Source organism: Pelecanus crispus, chromosome 3, assembly GCF_030463565.1.
Source record: "Pelecanus crispus isolate bPelCri1 chromosome 3, bPelCri1.pri, whole genome shotgun sequence".
Lineage (NCBI taxonomy): Eukaryota > Metazoa > Chordata > Aves > Pelecaniformes > Pelecanidae > Pelecanus > Pelecanus crispus.
In genome coordinates this window covers 50,489,191-50,508,410 of record NC_134645.1, presented here as the reverse complement: position 1 = coordinate 50,508,410, position 19,220 = coordinate 50,489,191, and the positions used below count along the sequence as shown (strand labels likewise).

At 40.8% G+C, this 19,220-nt stretch overlaps 1 protein-coding gene across 1 annotated transcript; it reads right to left on the bottom strand.

Moving 5' to 3' along the window:
- Positions 1-5,290: 5,290 nt before the first annotated feature.
- On the bottom strand, positions 5,291-18,791 carry QPCT (glutaminyl-peptide cyclotransferase). Its single transcript, XM_075707630.1, has 7 exons — positions 18,660-18,791; positions 14,437-14,583; positions 12,028-12,309; positions 9,263-9,439; positions 8,315-8,414; positions 7,723-7,839; positions 5,291-5,627 (listed from the first exon to the last, which is right to left on the bottom strand). Exons 1-7 carry the CDS (start codon positions 18,789-18,791, stop codon positions 5,482-5,484), a joined length of 1,101 nt encoding a protein of 366 aa, XP_075563745.1. The 3' UTR covers positions 5,291-5,481.
- Between the last annotated feature and the right edge of the window lie 429 nt (positions 18,792-19,220).

Sequence of the window (19,220 nt, the reverse complement as noted above, 5' to 3'; positions counted from 1 at the left end):
CCAATACTCATATTGTGGCCATTGTGAAGACAATCTGGCATTTCAGATTCTAATTAATTTTGTGAGACCGTGTTTTTACATTTTTATTGATGCTTTTACAGAAATTCAGATGGTTCAGCAACCATTTTCTAGTTGTAAGTATTCCATATTCATCTCTGATATTTCTTCCTTTTTGGTTTAACTGCAAAATTATTTAGCAATATACTGGGAAATAAAATATTTCAAACTTAAGATTTTACAAGCACCTCTTTTTTACGATTAACCCTATTTAAGATACAGAGCAGATGGCTGTATTGTTTCTGAAGCCAGTATTTCATTTTTGACCACAGAAAGTATTCTCTGATTCGATTGTGACTTTGTATTTTTCCTCTTTGTATTTTTTCCGTAGTTTCAGGGGAAAAATATCTATTTATATTCCTGGTTTATATCCAGAGTACAGGTCAGTGATCACTGACAGTTCTTAAAGTCATTGCTAGAGTGCTTAACTTTTGGGGCACACTTGGAACAAGACTGCCTAACTTGTCTCTGCTTTTGCATTATTGTTCTCTTGTGCATCTAGAAGGCCCTATTTCTTCAGGGCCTTTCTCGGAGAGCTCTTCCCTCTGACTGCTGTCTTTTTCTTCACTGCTCTGGTAACAGGGAAAGGCCTTTTAGAAATACTGCTATTTTTTTTTCTGTTCTGTGCAGTATGTATCTTTTAATTCCCTAGCCAATACCTCCTCTGCACTTTCTTCTGCATCTCTTGGCTGTTGAGGAGTGGGTTGCCCGTTCCTATTGTTTCATTTGCAACTCAGGGTGCTATATATTGGCTTCCACCTTGTTAATCTGTATGCTAAATAAGTCTCTCCATTTGTCCAAGGTGATTATATGGAGCTGTAGTATCTCAGGGACTCCAAAGATATTAATGTTACCTGAAGATAGCGCGTTCAACAGAGAAATCTATCTCTTGTAGAATTGAGTTGAGGAAAAAAACAGCCTTCATTTGAATTTTCAAGATCCGTGGCCTCTTCGCACTGGCTGAGGATTTCTTTTTCTGCATAAGGACATTGCTTTCCTCTTCCCCGCCCCCCGCCCCCGTGTTTCTTGCTCTGACGCATGGAGGAGGGTGTCACTCTTGCAAACAAAGCAAGGTGACGGTGACGTTCTGCGTGATGGTATCTTGCTGGGATGTTTTAGGCTGAGGGTAGTGTCCAGACTGCCACTGGTACACAGTCCGTGTAAGATACAAGTAGGGAATCTAGTTCTGTACTTCATTTGCAGCAAGAGTAACAGTTTCATTGCTGTGTTAGAAAATGTAATGACCTGGAAAACTTGCATTTAAAGATTACAATGAACTTGTAACGATTGGCTATGTTTCTCTGAGGTCAGTATTAGCTCAATAATCACCTGTGTTTCATTACTCTGTCTTTATGTGTAGTCTATTACACATGCCATTGCTGCATGGAAATTCACTGAAGTACAGAACACTTGAAGAGATTCTCTGTACCTCTTGGGTGCTGAACTAGACTGCGCTCTCTACAGCATCTGCAACACCTTAGAGCCAGCAGAATGTTTACAATATACTACTCTCGTGTGGCCTATTTGAGAATTGTTCCTTACTCCCAGTTTCATAACCAAACACTTGCCCTTTTTCTGATATTTTAAATACATTGTATTATATTGATTGCATGCCTACTTGTTTTTAGTAGAAAATTAAAGCTCCACTTTAGTAAAAAATGAAGCTGATCTTTGATTTAAAATGAGAAGGGAGAATGAGAATCCCAGAATTCTGAGTGCAATATAATCACTTTAATAAAATTTTTTTTGGAGTGATTGTTTACAATATATATCATATGTGCAGATGATAAAGATTCTTTTAGAGACTAGAACAGCTTTTTAGCTGCTTTATTGTTATGAATATATTAAGAATATTTGTTAAATCAGCACAGAGTAAAATGTCTCCTTTTATACGAGGAAAATAAAATCAGTGTCATCCTTAAATGACAAGGAAAAAGTGGTAATTTGTGTGCAAGATTTTATAGTTATCTTTTTATATATATCGGCTGTTTAAGTGATACTCTCAGGTGATACTTCAATCTCAATAAGCAGGTGTGTGAAACTCTAGAACTGTTTTGCTGGGTCTGCTACAAAATTAGACTGGGTCTTTGCAATAATTCTACAGAAAGCATTTTTACTGCATTTTGTCTTTTCTAATTGTATTTTGCTGTTAGGTGGTCACAATCTAAATGTTTATTTGAAATGTGGTGAATAAGAATTGCTAATTTATATCATCTTCATTCCTGGTGATAGGAATGCTGGCCCAGTTAGAGGAAAAAGACAACTGGTACTTACTGTCATTTCTGTCTGCCAGAGGATTTGGCATTGTTACTCCCTTAACTTGTTCCAACTGTGATTGCATAGGATCACTTCACTTGTACGTAAACGCGTCAAGCTTTATAGAATTTGAGGGGCATGTACCATTACTTAGGCTTAAGATTCTTGTGAAAAACTGCACTGTCCTGATATAAAAGGAACTAGAACGCCTACTACAATACAAATAACTAATGTAATATGGGGGGTTTTTTGCAGCTTTACCTATTGAGTAATGGCTCTTGAGTTCATTCTGGTTTATGTTTCCTTCACCCAGGAAATAACAACATACACCTTTAGGAGGACTCTGACAAGCCAGTGACAGCCTCTTGTGGGTGGTAGTGGTGATTTTTTTTTTTCTTCTTCGCCCCCCCCCCCCCCCCCCCCCCCCCTTGACTGAGATGTGACAAATCCTATTCAAGGAGAGAACGTGTGCAGCAATTCTGCTGATTTGTGTACCAGATTAGTTGAAGTTCCTCAGTTGATTTCTGTCCCCTGCTGCCACCATCCAACAGAGGGACAGAGAAACTATCCAGGAATAGGTTCTTCAACATAATTCTGAAGTGATCATCTGTACTGTGCATATCTAGATTCTACAGATTGGGATACTTGGTGACATTCAATGTTGAAACTGAGAGTGGAACAGATACCAGTACTGGTCTTTTCACTTGCATTTTTTGTTTTCTAGGTGTTTTATCAAATGGCTGGAATTTCTCCTGCCTGCTTGTTCTCCTCTGCCTTAGTAGCAGTGAGAACCCACCTTGCATCATGTCTTTGCTTTACTGACTACTTCAGGTTCTTGGCCTTTTGGGAGCTTAGATTCTTGGATTCATGTGGGTACTGGGCTGATACAAGTTTTCCTTCCATCAGTTATTTTTTAAATATTTTTTTAAAAAATAAAGGGGGGGAGAGCAGGAGCAAGCCTCTTCATGTTTCGAGAACCACTGAATCATATTACACCAACCTGTATCTCATTTCTTTGAACAGAGTAAACATAACTTATGCTTAGGCGGCAAGAAGTTGGTGACAAAATTGACATGCCAGACAGCTGGTGTAAACTACACGGTTAAATTATGGTTTCAACTAACTCTAATAGAGATTTTTAAAAAATTAGGCTTATCCCAGTTACAACAACCCTCTGATCCCACATTTCATAATGAAGACTATTTTAAGTTAACTTTCAAATTCTTGAAGAAGCAGTGGTGCACTGCAAATGCATAAAGCATTTTTCAGAGGCCCTGCAAAGTATGAAGTACCACAAGAGGACACCTGTAAAAATGAAATTAACCACACAAACTCATGTTTAATATTTCTGTATATAGCTATTTTGTTACCTTTTTTCACCACTTAGGAGGGGGCAGCAGGTGCCTTATACTGCTCAGAGTATTCAAACTTCGGAAGATTTAATTTAGTAGTTTAGAATGTTTTCTCATGGGCTGAAGTAGAGAATATGATAGCAAAGAATTCAAATAGTTTTGATGTAGTAATGTACAGTAACATCTGAAAATAAACACATCTGTCCAATTTTTAGAATTTACATCTGTCCAATTTTTAGAATTTTCGTGGTATTCCATTTCAGAAGTTGCATGCAAAATAGAAACGTTTCTCAAAAATGTTAAAGTGATGGGAAAACATAAAATGCTTTTGTTTCATCTTGAGCAACAAAACCAGATTGAATTTCATTTTCAGGCTGTCCTGTAATAGTAAAATTTTACAAATTTACATTGCTCTAAATACATATTTCTATTGCAACTTTAAAATATGTATGTAAATGTTGTCTTAGCTTAAGAAATGTTTGCTTTAGGAAAATGGTAAAATTCAGGCCAAATCTGACATGCCTACAATTCCATAGTTTATTTCCTTTTTAAATCTCTTTGCCCAGGATAGAACTTTCTAATGGAAGAAGTTCAGAGCAGTAAAATACTGACTTGTTTTTTCTCAGTTCATCCTCTACCAGCTTAATTTCTGCCCCCACCGTGCCCCCCCCCCCCCGCCCCCGCCCCAATGCTCTTATCTTTTTCTCACCAGTGGAAACCATAATTCTGTAGGTAGCTTTTGAATACTGTTTTTTCTGGCTTCTCCTATTGATTTCATTCCAGGCTAGATTTTTGCTAGTGTTACACTAAATTTATGGAATAGTTCCAGTATCTTTTTCTGATATAGGCTATGGCTTGTCCTTACTTTTTGGTGCTTAAACTGTTGTCTTGCTTCTGACTCTCATTTTACTTTTGATAGCTAGCACTTTGCCTTTAAAATTACTTATATAAAACTATAGTTTCTAAAGTAATTGCTTTCATAGTGTGATTATTTCTGATGTAATCTGTATTAAAAACAGCATGTTTCGTTTTTTTTTTTTTTTTTTTTATTTTGAGTCAATTTGTGAATGATTCTCACATGAATGAATGGTGTGTGCTGGGGTGTTGCTCCCACAATGGAAACCCCCATGTACCTTCCTCTTAGCATCACTCCCCACCACCTTTCTCCATCAAAAAGTATCCAACAAATGACAGGGAGAAAATTTAACTTGGGTTATTTCTCTGTTTCCTGGTGGCCTGCTGTCTGCGGACAAGAGCCCTTGCAGCTCTACCTTGTAGAGGAAGGAGGAGAGGGAGCAGAGAGGATTAAAAATCCCTTCTGTGTGTCAGGAGTTCTAGCAGCTCATTTCAGGGTGAGGTGGTTTAGTTCAACCCAAAGCAGAAGTTTGTTTTTGCGTGATTTTTGCCTCTTTTGATAATGTGGTCTAAATTTCCATTGCTGAACACTGCGCAAGTTGGTTACACCTTGTAAAAACTGTAGGTAACGCTGAAGTCAGGAGGCATTTTCTCCTGGGATCTTAATACGTGACATAAAACAGTGATAACAATGTGGAAAAACTCTGGGTTTTTTATTCAGAGGTAAGACATGGAAAGATCAAATTCCTTCCAGGCTGAAACTAATTCTTATTTAATGTTATCTTATTTGGCTATGTGGAACATTGGGCCAGGGACAGCTGAATCAATAATTGATGTAGCAAGAGCTATCGTTACATTTTGCTTCGCTTTATTTAATTGCTCTCCAATGCAATTAAATAGCAAATGTGAAAGTGGGCAAACAATATTTAGAATGGAGTACGATTTGTTGCCATCTTGTCTATCACAGGTTTAGATATTCCAGTACAAACACTTGCAGGATTTTGCTGAGATTGTCGATAGTGGTTTTGTCAAGGTTTTCTTCTGTGTCCTCCATGGTATGCCATACTGCAGGAAAAGGGGATGGAATCAGATGTAGGACTGGAACCCCTACAAGGAGGAAAGTGAAATTTGGAGAAGAAATATTGGAGAAGTTCTGTTAAGCCAATTGATATGTCACCATTTAGCAACAGAGTCAGGTAACTACTCAATAAGCTTTGTTTGTGTGTGTCACTGTAGCTTCCTTTTACCTTCTCTTTTTTGAAGCCTGTGACTGCAGCCCATCCATTTCATTTTGTGTTTCCTAAAATTGGCACCTTCCTTTCCTTTGAGTACTCTTCCCTCTTTTTTTTTTTAAGACATCTGTAGCTAGTAGTTTCACTGTGATACTTGCTTTTTTTTTTTGCTTTTTTTTTTTGAGATCCTTTACATTGTAGTTGTTGGTACTGTGTTTAGGAGCTACAGAAGGGCAGAGAAACCACTGCAGCTCCCCAAACTGAAAACTGATTACCATGTTCTTGTGACAGTGTTAAGACTGAGCACTTCTTGAAGCATTTTTAGTCCTCTCCGTAAATGGTAAAATAGGGTGTCTGTATTTTTACTCTGTAAAATAGAACCACTGTTATCCTCAGATAAAAGAACTTCCACTTGGAAGGATCTGTATTGCTGTATATATATACATCAAGCCACCTACACATACTGCAACTTTTAGGTAAAAGAGGAGTTAAATCAGTCTTCTGCTTCCTGATTGCTTTTTTTGGGGGGGGGGGGGGCATTGTTTCTCTCCAGCCTCTTTCCTGTTTTACTGCTTTTCCTCTCTCATTTTTCAGCAGCGTACCACTAAGGAATCTGTTTTCTTCACTAGGAGTTAATCATGTTATTAGAAAAGGTTTTGAGGTGTAGTCATTGTTTTTCCCTATCAGCTTCTCCCATGTAGGATTTTTGATATCCTTGGACATGCGTATGATGGCTGTGTTGGTTTTGTTGGGCCTGGGCCCTGCCTTGGTGTGAAAAATGAAAGATTCATGGAGCTGAAGAGCCACTGAGCAGGAGATAGTAACCATAGCTCAGTGAAGAGAGCACTCGCTTAGAAGTGGAGAGGTGTAGCTGCTCTTGTGCCCACTTCCAGAGCTGTGTGCGCATTTTACATTACTCAATAGTTAACAGAGCATAAGCAATGGTAAAATTAGGGGCTGGATATGAAGATAGCTCCCTCCTTTCGTAGTTTGTCATTGAACTAGTGTTACATTCCTTTTGGTTAACCCTTCTCTAGCGATATGACTCCACAGTCCTTGCTGTACAGTGGAAAACTTCAAACAGAAGAGTTTACTGTATCTACTACCCTTCTTTGGCCCACCTTAGTTTTGCAGATGCTCTGCTGAGTGCTTGAATCGAGAAGGATATCAAATCCATGTCTTAAACTTGGACAAGTGCTTTAATCACTGACCTGTAGCTTGACAAGGTGGCAGCAGTAGTACAACTGCTTTCCCTTTCTTTGATTGCATCCCAAAGGAAAAGAATGAACGTAGAGTCAGATGCCATGGCGTAGGTGTCTGCCAGGAGAAATGCTTAGGTAGGGAATCCTAGTTTCAGGTATGTGCCTAATGCCAAGAGGGATTTCAGGCATATCGTGTCCTTTGCTATTTCTGCTGGCTACTCTATGCACCTTTCCCACCCCCCAAGCTGACAGCTGTGAAATCTCTATTCTCTTTAGGGAATGAGGATGTCTAATTTGAGTATGTGAGTTTTTGCAGGAGTCAGTGCCTTCAAATTTGAACAGGTAATAGTAAGCATTACTGTAACTTTGACAACAGATCTTTAGAGATTTTTGTAGTCTTTGAAGATACGACCCTTGAGCGTTTTGCTGCTCCTAGAAAGAGTAACTAGCTGGCTAGCATGGTATGTAGTGATATCCCACTGGATCAGAGTTACTTATCTTTGTAGGACACTACCACTTACAGAAATTTCCATTATCTCCATGCCATTGGAGCTATGCTTGTGCAAGACGATGATGGGTATGTTTTATCGCTGCTTTTGTTCAGGTACGTTTTTCAAAGCTGTGACTCTTGGCCTGTGTAAAATTGGATTTGGAAGCCTGAAGTTGGGGCAAATAAGCTTGAAAAACAGGATCATATGCACTTGTTCATTCACTAAATGATGCATTTGTTACTGAACTTATACTTTAAAATATAAGAGCTTCCGGTACCTCTTAATAAAAATGGAATGTGGTCATCTTCAACCAAGCCTCGATGTAAAGTAGTCTGGAAATACTGCCTTTCAACACGGTGATTCTTCAACAGGTTCATGTTGTGTAGCTCTTGCTCTGTAATTCACAATGAAAATTATTATTACAACTTTTGGACAATATGAGGCGTGTTAGCACATTTGAATTACTTTTTCTCTCACATGGAAGCTCCGTGTGAAGGAAGAAGGAGGAGTTGGTGACTGTCTTTTGCATTTGTTTGGTATTTAGAAGACCTCAAGACTGGTGCCATTACCATCATTTTACAGAAGTGAGAACTAAAATACAGAAGTGAAGCAGTTCCCAAGAGCTGCAGAATGAAATCAGTAACAGAATCTGTTTCATGGCTTCCAAGTGTCTGGGGATCTTCCTCAGTTATTTTATTAATTAAATATTAAAATCTTTGTATAGGTTTAAGATGCACCAAATTTAACATTTACATTATTAAACATTATAACTGTAAAACAGAAAAAAATCTGATTTACAGGAACTAATACATTCAAAAACTACACACTAAATTTTTGAATTCATCAAAAGCCCATGCCCCTCTCCTTACCAATTGCTTGAAGCCTCTGAAACCATCGAATAGTGTTTGGAAAATAATTGGGAAAGACTGGATTTGGTGCACCAATTAAATCCAGTAGTACAAGCAGGTCCTACAGAAGAAAGAATCTTTAATACAGAATTCTTTACTACAACACCATCAACAGCAGCAGCAGCAGCAATGAAACCTCTTGGTTCCAGTATAGGTCATGACTAAGTCTTTGATAGCTCTGGCCAAAGATCTGGCTTTTCTACCATGGTGCCTGAGAAGAACTCATTAGCAGAACCTGATTCCAATCTGATGTATTTTGCTGTCTTTCCGAGGAGGAAAAAAGTAGGCCTTTTCTCTGTTCCTCAAGCTGAAGCGGACTGCATCACTTTGTTTGCAGTTTGTGTGTTGTATCCCTTTAAAAGAAAAGGAAATTGCTTCTTCCCTGGAGAACAACAAAGTCTTTGAAGGGAAAGACATTTTCTGAGTCACAAGATAGAGTGACAGAAGGAAAGTGTCTCAGCAGTGAGTAGGGAAACTAGACGGCAGTAGGGAGAAGGGAGCAGACAACCAGAATGTTAGTAGGAATCAAAGGGAAACAGAGAGCTTGCTGTAGCTTAGCACTGAGCTAGGGGAGACTTATTCCTAGACCGATACTATGTCTGCGGTCTTTCCTAATCACTTTGAATTATGCCTCTTGAAGAAGGTGGGTATCCTAGTTTATATTCTCACGAATTTGTGTATTGTGATTTTTCTATGACTCCTCTGCATGGAGAAGGTCTAAGCAGATCACCTGAAAAGCTCTTGCCAACTCTCTGTTTTATAACATCTCATAAAATTTCCACGAGTCTGCTTCTTCCTTTAACTTTGGTGGGGTTCATGGTTTCTTGGGAATTTGGCCAATTACTTCCTAATTAAATACTAAAAAAATGCAATTTAGTATTACTCGTTAGGGAGGTGAAAGCCACTTACTATGCCCTGCAGCTGATTTGTGGTTGTTGAACCAGGTGGGTGTGGAGTAGATACCATTTTTTGAGCTAAGTGTTGAGATCCATAGAGGGAATCAGAAGGGGACCACTGGACAAAGGCTTCTTCACCATCAAAAAAAATGAGCTGAAGTGAAAGGTCTGGTCTTGATGTTGAGCTGGTCTGTTGGAGGAAGTTAAAAGTAACATAACAGATTCTGGCCGGAACATTAAATAAAGGACAAATATTGTAGTCATATATGCAACATCAGTAGGGGTAGATTTTCAAGGTACCCTATGCAAACCTTCCTATGGCTGTTAAACAAGTTATGGTGTAATGGTGGTAGTGATCAGTCATTATTACTTATCTAGCACATGACACGTTCTCTAGTCTGGTATCATTTTGGTTCTGGTTAAAAGTTTCATGTCTGACTTTAGTGGATGTGAACTGAGTATGTTGAGACAGGCCTGCAAAATCAGGCAGCAGAAACATAATCTCAAATAATGAGGAGACGTTAGCAACAACACCTGATGTGAGTGCTAATACTATTACTTGATAGCGCCACAAAGGAGTAATATCTCTGCTACAGTTGTACATCAGTGGAGGTGAATTATGTGTTTTCAAGTTGATGGCTCTTTGAGGGACAAAGAGCAGTTGGTCTTGAGAAGAAAGACCATTTCTTTTCCTTCAGGGGGACTTGCAACTACCCAGGTGACTTTACTCTAAAACCAAAGCACAGAGGGTGGAGTAGATACACCCTTCCCTTTCAACAACCAAAAATATCACAGCAGTAAAAACTGAGAACATATATGATGAATGTATTTAAGGTCACAAAGAGACATCTATGTGAAATTTCTTCCCAATGTAGAAGGAGCCTTTTTCCTCTCTCTGTTTACTAACTGAAGCCTTGTTTGCACTGGCAGCGTTTCCTAATAATCTACAAAGTGGCTAAACACAGTTTGGTTCTGCTATATGAACAGTCTTGGGAACTGTAGTCTTGGCAGTTGCCATAAATATTTTAAACCCTCTATGAATTAATGTTTGTTCAAGTGAAATTGCATGATGTGGTTAAAAAGGTGGGGTCACTGGCAACAGTCATGTCCTGTATGGGCTACAACTCCCAACTAGCTGGAGCTGATCCAGTATAAACAGTAGTGGAAAACTTCTATAAAATGTCGCTCACGTAGGCAAGATGATATTGATTATGCTCTCAGTGATATATGGATTTCTCTAATGGCAATGCTTTGCTGCCCTTTGTCCTTTACACAGGACAGAGCTCTTTTGATAGCAGTCATTTTGCATTACATTCTGGAGGAAACTGTATTAATGCCAGTTGAATTTTAGGAAGTAGTATTTGTTTTTATTATTACTGTTTAACACATTCCTAGGTCTGAATAATGTAGAGCAATGTCTGCCCTTTAATTTTAAACTTAATCTATGTAACTGGAGAAACATCAAGATAAAAATCACAGCTTCAAGTCAAAGTAGAAATAGATTTGGCTGAAAACATGACGAAGTCTGTTATGCTACTATGAGCAGATCAAAAAGGTCATAGCTAATGTATTAAGCAGATGGATCCCAAAGTATATTTTGTTAACAGACTGTACAAATGATAGCCTGTGCAAAGTAATTGGATTGCCTTTTTGTCAAATGCTGTCATCTTATGTGATAAAACAATTTAATAAAAAAATGATGTATTACTTGTGAAAAATTCCAGTCTTTTAAGTCGGTGTGCAGGTTGTTCCATAAATAACCATCAGGCAAATTTATTCTAAATGAAAGCATATGTATTACAGGAGTGCTTTGTTTTGTGACTAAAAACATCAGCATATCCTTAATCTTCTAATTCTTAAATATTCTAATGTCAGAAGGCACCAAATCAGTTTCTGGAAACAACTGCCAACAAGTAAGCTTAATACCCAAGCTGAGTGTAGTCCCGACACTTTGTAAAGCATTTGAGACACCTTTTCCTGTGAAAGCTCTGTTAGTGTATGACTATTCTTCTGTAAGTAGTAAATACTGAACCAGTAGGTGGCACTCATGAATCTGTAATACTACAAGCTTGTAATCCTACAAGCTTTTAGAGCTTGTAGGATCAACAGATTTTTTTTGTGCCCAGCAATGGCAGCACTTTGAAGTGGATCTTCATAGCACAGGTAACACAGACTGATAATATTATATTATTACGTGACTGTTTTCCTGTACTCAGCCATCACTCATTTCATAAATAAACTATTCAAATTGATAAAGGAAAACAAGAAGAAAAGCTTGAAATCATTACGGGATGGAGGGACATGAGTGTAACTCTCCTGCACGGCAATTAGTTCATCCGTCTCCCAAAACAGAATACAACTGAGAGATTTTAAAAATGCAAGATTCAGAAAGCAACAAAACTTTTTCAAGGACCCTAGATGTTACTGGATATGATAGGAGTTTCTGAGTAGGGTTCTGTGCCTTTTAGATAGAAAGTAGGATTATATCGTGCCAGGTCTATGAAACATTTATTTTTCCTGTAGAAATTGTTATTTTTATATAGTATGTATTTGTTAGATAATTTTTAGATAGCTACCAAAGGGTGGCAGAAGAAGTTTTAATGTGATAAGGTACTCTAAAGTAGCAGATACAGATCTCTGTTCTGTTCTTCTTGAAGTCAATGAGAGTTTTACTATAGGCACAGCAATCAGAGAATCAGGCACGCAGGCTATGGGAGAGAAGTGCCCTAAGGCCTATTGCTATTGCAAAAACAAATTAAAATGAAACAAGCAAACTACCTTGATTAACTGAAGCTTGTTATCCAGGGCACGTGCCAGCTCCAGTATCATAGCACATGGCACAGCTGAGTCAGTTGCTCCTACAAACACTCTCTCCTGCCATTGTTGTCCAAAGAATTTTGAGTCATAGTGGCAAGCGAGTACTAGATGGCGTTTTGCAGAGGGGTCCAGAGTGCTGATAATATTTGAAAATGTTTGATATCCATATGGTGTGTATCTCTGAAATGTATCTTCTTCAATTACCCAACCAGCCTGTAATTTTTGAAGACGGTGCTTGATATGCTGCAATTAAAAAAAAAAACAAACCAAACCCAAACAGATTAATATGGCTTGCTTCAGAAAGATGTTGCAGACAAATTGTCATTAGGTAATTAATAATGGCACTTAAACTTATGTCTGTAAGTTCACGGTATTTTTAAAAGGTAAACTTTATAGCAAAAAAGGTAATGTCTCTATATACAATAAGCAATATCTTTGCTACCTTAGCCTTTGACTGGCTCACTTGCTTTTCATTTCTCCCTTTTGTCTTGTCTTTGGAGTCTGAGGGTGTTTGGAATGATTGCCCATTAATATGACACATTAAGATCTTAATCTCTGAAGTTTCCAGGCCAGTGTTTTTTCAGGTGTAACCAGGACAGATTTAATGTTTACCTCTTCAAATCTAAACTCAGTTGTGGCCTTAAATTAAATGTCAGAACTGGCTGCAGAGAACTTGGTGTGGCTACTTTGACAATTATCTCTACCTAAAGAGAATACCTCTAACAACCCCCGTTCTACTTAGTACAGAGCTCTGGCTAACTCCTATTAGAGGGCCATCTCTGCTGAGCAACTCATTTTTATGGGTCCCTAGAGTGCTTCTTCAAGGCAGATTCCTCTCTCTCTAAATAAACATTAGGAAAAACCTCTAAGGGGAAAAAAGAAACTAGGCTTTGAAGACTTGTCCTGCTCTTAGTGAAGTCAGTGGGAATATCACCATAAATTTTAGTGCTAGAACAAACTTCCATTCTGTTTGTGGTCACCGTCTGAAAGCTTTTATGATGTTGTATGGTCTATCCACTATCTGTAGGCAGAGCAAAGGACGTCTGTTACGGATTAAGGGGAATATATAAACCTGCATGGAGTTCCCAGTGTGTGTTAGTGATGACTGGCACTAGACTTCTCCCTTAAAGGAGTCTCATGCTTTTTCTGTGTCTTAACAAAGAAATGTCATCCATTTCAAACTCCATTGTGCTTTGACAATGGAGGACTCTTCTTTTTTTCCTTTGGTGGAGGTCTACTTTAGTACATGCTGTTACCTTGTAACAGGATGATCCTATTTTGAACATGATTTGTGGTTTTCTAGCCTAGGCTCAGCTGGTTTTTTTGTTTTTCATACTTCTTCCCCTTTCATTTGGCTGCCTTCCAGGGTATCACTAAAGAAACCACAAAACTAAATCTATAGAGAGACATGCATGCGCAGACACACAAACACAAAGCATAAAAAAAAGCTGCATTTTTCCAGTCTACCAACTGCAGAGTGGCAAATAAACTTATTGTAGTTATGACTACCTTGGAGCTGTTGAGTCACTGCCTAAAGGGTAGGTGAAGGCTAGTGAGATGTTGTGAATGTCTTCTAGAAAACTCAGCTGTACCACTGGTTTAGTCTGCCGCTTGGCTATTGTAATCCAGAACCAGCATAGCACACAGTCCTGAAGATGCCCACGCCGTTGAGTGCAGAGCAGAAGTGCTGAAGGGCAGCAACCCAGTTGCATGGTAACTCCTTGTGGCTGAAATACGATGTGCTGCAGTTTTTACTGGCTTGGGGCCAGGTGCAATCTGGATATGTTAGCCCAGCATTAACGCACTGCTGTGCTTGGGCCGGCGGAGCTAGCGTGGTACTTGGACCAGCGTTGCACTTCGTCATGTTGACCGTTTCATCTGCCTGCCCGTTTGGGCCCCTCTGATCCCTTTTCATGTCGATACACCCATCTGAGGCAACACTACAGGGGAGTTAAGCAGCACAAGACCTCTCCAGAAAAAGGGCAGGGGAGTGTCATTTATTTCATCCCTGTGTAGGGTCCCAGGGGATTTGAACTAGTGACCAAAAGCCCGCACACATGAGGGAAAGGACAACTGTTGTATTGTACTCTGGGTACCAAACCTTGTGAGCTTTTTAATTTAAAACATAAATTTAAAAATCATTCTTTTTAACTTCAAATTTTTTTTCATTGTCCTATGCAGCCCTGGGAAATAATGTCAACTAAAGTGCAAGCTGTGTCATGTAGGCTCTGTGCAGTCTAGACTTGAATAATGATAGAGTTCATCCCCCTGAATGAAAGGAATGTGTCCATCCCCTTAGTGGGCACTAAAGGCACTACCAGAATATAAATAATAGATGTTCTTCGAGGTTTTCAGGAAATGTTGTCTTACCTGTCGTACGACGTAATTCCCTGGTGATCCTGAGTATCTTTCTATCAGGATAGGGCGCAAATCATTCTCCCACATTTCAGAAACATCTGTGTTTGCTACAACTTTTTGAATAGCGTCAGAATGTAAAATTCTTGGTTGGTGAGAATACTGTAGAAAGGAGAAAAAGGGAAAGATTGCTATAGCTATCACTAGACCTTTTTAACCATAGTTTTCTTCAGAATTACAGCAAATATGATACATTGTGCTATTTTGATTTACTGACAACAAAAAGTAATCTTAAGAAAAGCTTTTCTCACAAAAATTATTGACATTTTTAAGTTCTGTGGTTTCTGCATCTTTGATTTCCATGCAAAATATACTAGTATTAAAAACATGGGAGAATTTTTTACCTACCAGCTCTAAAAACTCAACCCATGATTGGGTTCTCTCTTTTCTAATATCTGAATTCTACATACATCCAGTCATGTCTGCAACTATGCCACCTTCCAATGAGGTTTCCATTGAGACAAACACTAGAAGCTTTGGTTTTAGTAGTAATATTTAGCTTTATGCTGTGTCTACGTTATGAGGTGTAGTACTGCAAAGAAACACATAAGCTAGCTCAATCCCAGAAAGAGTGAAGCTGTGGCATTGTGGCCTCTGCTCACAGTGGCGGTATTGGTGTGACTACACAGCACAGTGCAGCTCATTTGGGGCTAGCTGGGGTAATACCAGCTTTGTGACACATGGGTTAACCTCAGAATTGGCAGCTTGTCTCCTGTGGCAAGAGCTAGTAGTGCGAGCTACCTCCCAAGTGGCTTCTTTTCTGTTGCCTAAGTACAGACCTTTAGAGCTATTTCAGGTGACCTAGAATACTCGAGACATTCTCGTGGGGATGGCAAATGCACGTCAAAGATGTGTAAGAGCCTTGTGCTGTTCTGGAGTGGTAGCTGAATGCCAGGTGGGATCCCCAAGGACATCTCAAATGCCCCTTTGGGCACCTCATTTGAACCTACCCAGTCCCTAGGAATTGTCTCCTCAGGAACTTCCTGAGTCACTCCCGTTTTTATAGATTACTATTTTAGGCACCGTCATAGGATGCTCCTATGATATCCATTCCTTATTCCTATTGTAGAGGCTTCCCTCTTCTCCTCCCTTTCTCCCACTGAAAAACCTGGTCTGTTTATTTGTTCTTTGATCAGAACTGCCTTACGTGATTGATCAGGCTTGCTGTCCTTCAGTGTACCCTATCTACCTCATTCTTTTTGGGATGAGCAAAGGGAGGGAAACGAACATGAGTGCACTGTAGCTTATAGTACAGGATAATGGTATTTTCTATGTTATTCTTTTCCTTTCTTGAAACTGTTTAACAACTGACTTGCTTTTGGGCTGCTGCTGCATCGAACTGACATTTTCACAGATGTATTTACTTTAACTCCATCATTGTATATGTTAACAAAAAATAAAAATATCATTCCCCTTCCTTTCCCACTCACTCATGTGCGTCACTTCACATTTGTCCAAAATGACTGCTGAAACTCATTACCAGGCCAGAAAGTGTACTGACCTTGTGATCTTCTGCAGTCCTGTATAATGACCTGTTATCTTAATTACCCTGGCTGACAAATACTGTTAAAAAATGGTTTTTGCCTCACTGTTTTTCTTCTACTTCATTTATGTGTGTGCTGAGCCAAGCAGGCACAAGCAAATATTTTCTAGACTTCACTGCAAGCCTGTAATTCTGCCCTTCTCTCTTTTCCTAGCTGTGTGTTTATGTGTGGGCCTTTCCTCTAACTCCACTTCAGTTTACTTAGTGAAATTCAGTAGAGGGGAGACACAAAGACACTGAATCCTACAATGCCAATTTTAGTATAGTGTTTAAGTTTAAAGCTGAATTTTAAGACTATAAGGACACCAAATGTTAGGATGTGCAGTTAACATTTTTAATGCTAGCAAATTTAGGCATGGGTTAAAGAAAATTTGCATTTCATCTGATAAAAAGAACTTTTCCAAATTTGGAAATACTATTGTAGAAGACACATAAACTGCCTTTTGAAAGACTAAACATTTAATATGGTGGAATTTACACCAATGTAGAAAAGGCGCAGACAAGAGAAAATGTTGTCAGGGAGCTGTTCTGTTTAGGATGAACAGGCTGTAAGAGGAGAGAAAAAGTCCAAAGCTACGCACTTCAGAAGAGTGTAGGAGGACAACTTAATTGAGGAAGTTCAGAAAACATGCCTTCAGTTGAACAAGTGAAGGGCTCAATTGGAATATGGAATAGTCTTGCTTCTGAAGTAGAGCATGCCTAGTAATTGTGGTCATTGAATCACTTTGCAAAGAAACATTACTACTGTTGAAATGCAAACGTATGAAAACACTTCAGAAGAGAGGAATAAATTCCCATTTCTAATAGTAGAGCTATCTTCAAATTTGGGAAGTGAAAGGAATTACAAAAGTGGTCATGAAATAAAAGAGAAGCAGAATGAGATCTGTGGGTGGCTTGTTGCTTACAGTGTTGGTCAATCTCTATTTCCTCCATGGCCACAGCAGGGAGGCAGAACAATGTATTTACGACAGGGCTACCACTAAGTACTACCACTTAGCACCTTTTGTACTAAGCTGCATAAAACTGCAAGACTTCAACCTCTACAAGTAGCCCAGGCTTACCTTGCTGATTTTGGTGTATTTCAGCTCGGCGCCAATGGAAGTTAGCTTCTAAGAACTCTTAAGTTTAGGGCCTGATTCCTCCTCCTCAATGAGGGGAGGAGGGGAAGGTCTGTACACTGTAAGACTTTCAACTGGCTCACACATCTCTTTAGAGAGAATGAACAAAAGTTGTCAAGGGACAAGAATTTGATGAGAAAGAGGAAGTGGTTCTTGGTTAGTGTCTGCAGGGGCAGAGGAGTTCAGATGCGATGGTTCTGCGGTTAGATACTAATTAGATCATTGGCAAGTGGATTGACTAGCAGGAATGGAATGAGGTGAAGAGCGTATTGGTGTGGTTCAAGGGGGCTGAAAAAAGGAGCACCGGGGCTACGCGTTTGTGCGTTGACTAGTGGGACTAAAGATTTAGCCTTGTGTATTCTTAGAGATGTGTGATATATGCACATATACATGTATTATGCATATTATAGATGTATTATGTTACAGATATGTACTCTACACATAAGATAGATGTCATATATATATAGTAAGATACAATTAATAGAACAGAAGGACAAAGTTTCCCCCCCCCTTTTTTTTTTCTTAAAAAAACCCCAAACGCTTATGTGAATGGGGAGTGAATAAAATCAAGGAGAAAGGGAATGACCAAGGGGAGGTGAGCGCAAACGTATGAAGGCAGCTTCACTTTGCCAGTTTGTCCTGGACTCTGATCTATTGGTGAAGAGAACGGTGCACTGCGTTAGTGGAGCTCAGTCAGTTCTGGCTGAACTTTGAGCTCAGCTCTTCTCCAAACACCTGGGGATGGGCCCTAAAAGTGTATTTTCCCTTTGGAAATTCCTGAACCCTTTAACTGAATGAAATTTGCAGTTGTGTGCTCTCCCATGTTCCACGTGGTTTGGTTCTTCACGAAGAAACCATGTTAGTGTTTCATAATTGGCCGCTAAGAGTTGTTACGCAGAGAAATCAGGGGTTTACTGCTTATTACTGTTTCACTAAATATTATCGTGAGGCTGCTTTTTTCACTAGTTCATACGCCATTTTGAATTAAAACCAATATAGTATGGCTCTGTGACAGGCTAAGATATTATATCCTTTCAAAACAATTACGTAGTAGCTATCAACACCATCCCTACTTGCATTTCCTGGATAAATGTACATCACTGCTGGAAGAGCTCTTTGTTTCCTCAGACTAAGACGCCGTCCTCTGAATCACTGTGATCGTGTTGGAAATTGGAGTATAACAGAATGATACCTGGAATATAACTTCGGATTTTGATCCCTCTTGTCCCGTTTGGGTTTCCCCTTAAATTCACGGACTGCCCCCGACAAAGCCCGCTGCCAGCCGCCGTGGAAGGCCCTGCTGCGCTTTCAGAGGTGCGAAGCCGCCCTGTTCTCCGCAGCCACGGCTCGGGGTGAGGGGGGAGCCGCGTCACCCGCCCTCACCTGCGCTCCCCGCAGCTCCCGCGCTAGCGAGGGCCGCCGCCCCCCGCTCCCCCCTGCCCCCGGGAAGGGGCGACCCCCGCCCCACACCCAAGCCGGGAGGCAAGAAGAGCCCGAGAAAGGCGAACGTGACCCACCTTCTGCAGGGTCCAGGCTGCGCCGCTCGCCCTCCCGTGCGCCGGGTGGAAGCAGGCGAGGGCGGAGAGGCACAGGGCCCCCAGCAGGCGGCAAGCGGCCGCCGCCCCCTCGCCCCCGCCTGCCCCCGCCATCCCTCTCTTCTCCCCTCACGGCCGGGCGGCTCTCCCCGCGGGCCCCCTTCCCTCCGCCTTCCCGAGGCCCGGCGGTGGAGAGGGGCGAGCCGGGGCCGGGGCCGGGGCCGGTGCCGGCGGAGGAGGAGGCGGAGTGGGAGCAGCGCTGGAGATCGGGATGGATGGAGGGATGGAGGCTGCAGCCGCAGCTCTGCCAGCCTCTCGCGGCTCGTCTCCCCTCCGAAACGCGCCCGGTCCCTGGCACCACGTCAGCAGCGCCCGGAGGGCTGCGGCTGCCTCCGCCTGTGCCCGGCCCCGGCCCCGGCCCCGGCCCCGGCCCCGCCGCCGCCGCCCCCTCCCTCCCCTCCGCCTCCCCCGGGGGCGCGGCGCTGCGGGAGGCGGCTCGGCGGGGCTCGCGGTGGTGGCGCTGGGGCAGCCCTGAGCACCCCC

Coding starts and splice junctions, on each gene's coding strand:
- QPCT (XM_075707630.1), bottom strand. CDS start 18,791: ATGGCGGGGGCAGGCGGGGGCGAGGGGGCGGCGGCCGCTTGCCGCCTG. Junction 14,584..18,659: donor CAGCCTGGACCCTGCAGAAG/GTGGGTCACGTT, acceptor TCCTTTCTACAG/TATTCTCACCAACCAAGAAT. Junction 5,628..7,722: donor CATTCCATTTTTATTAAGAG/GTACCGGAAGCT, acceptor TCCTCCTTGTAG/GGGTTCCAGTCCTACATCTG.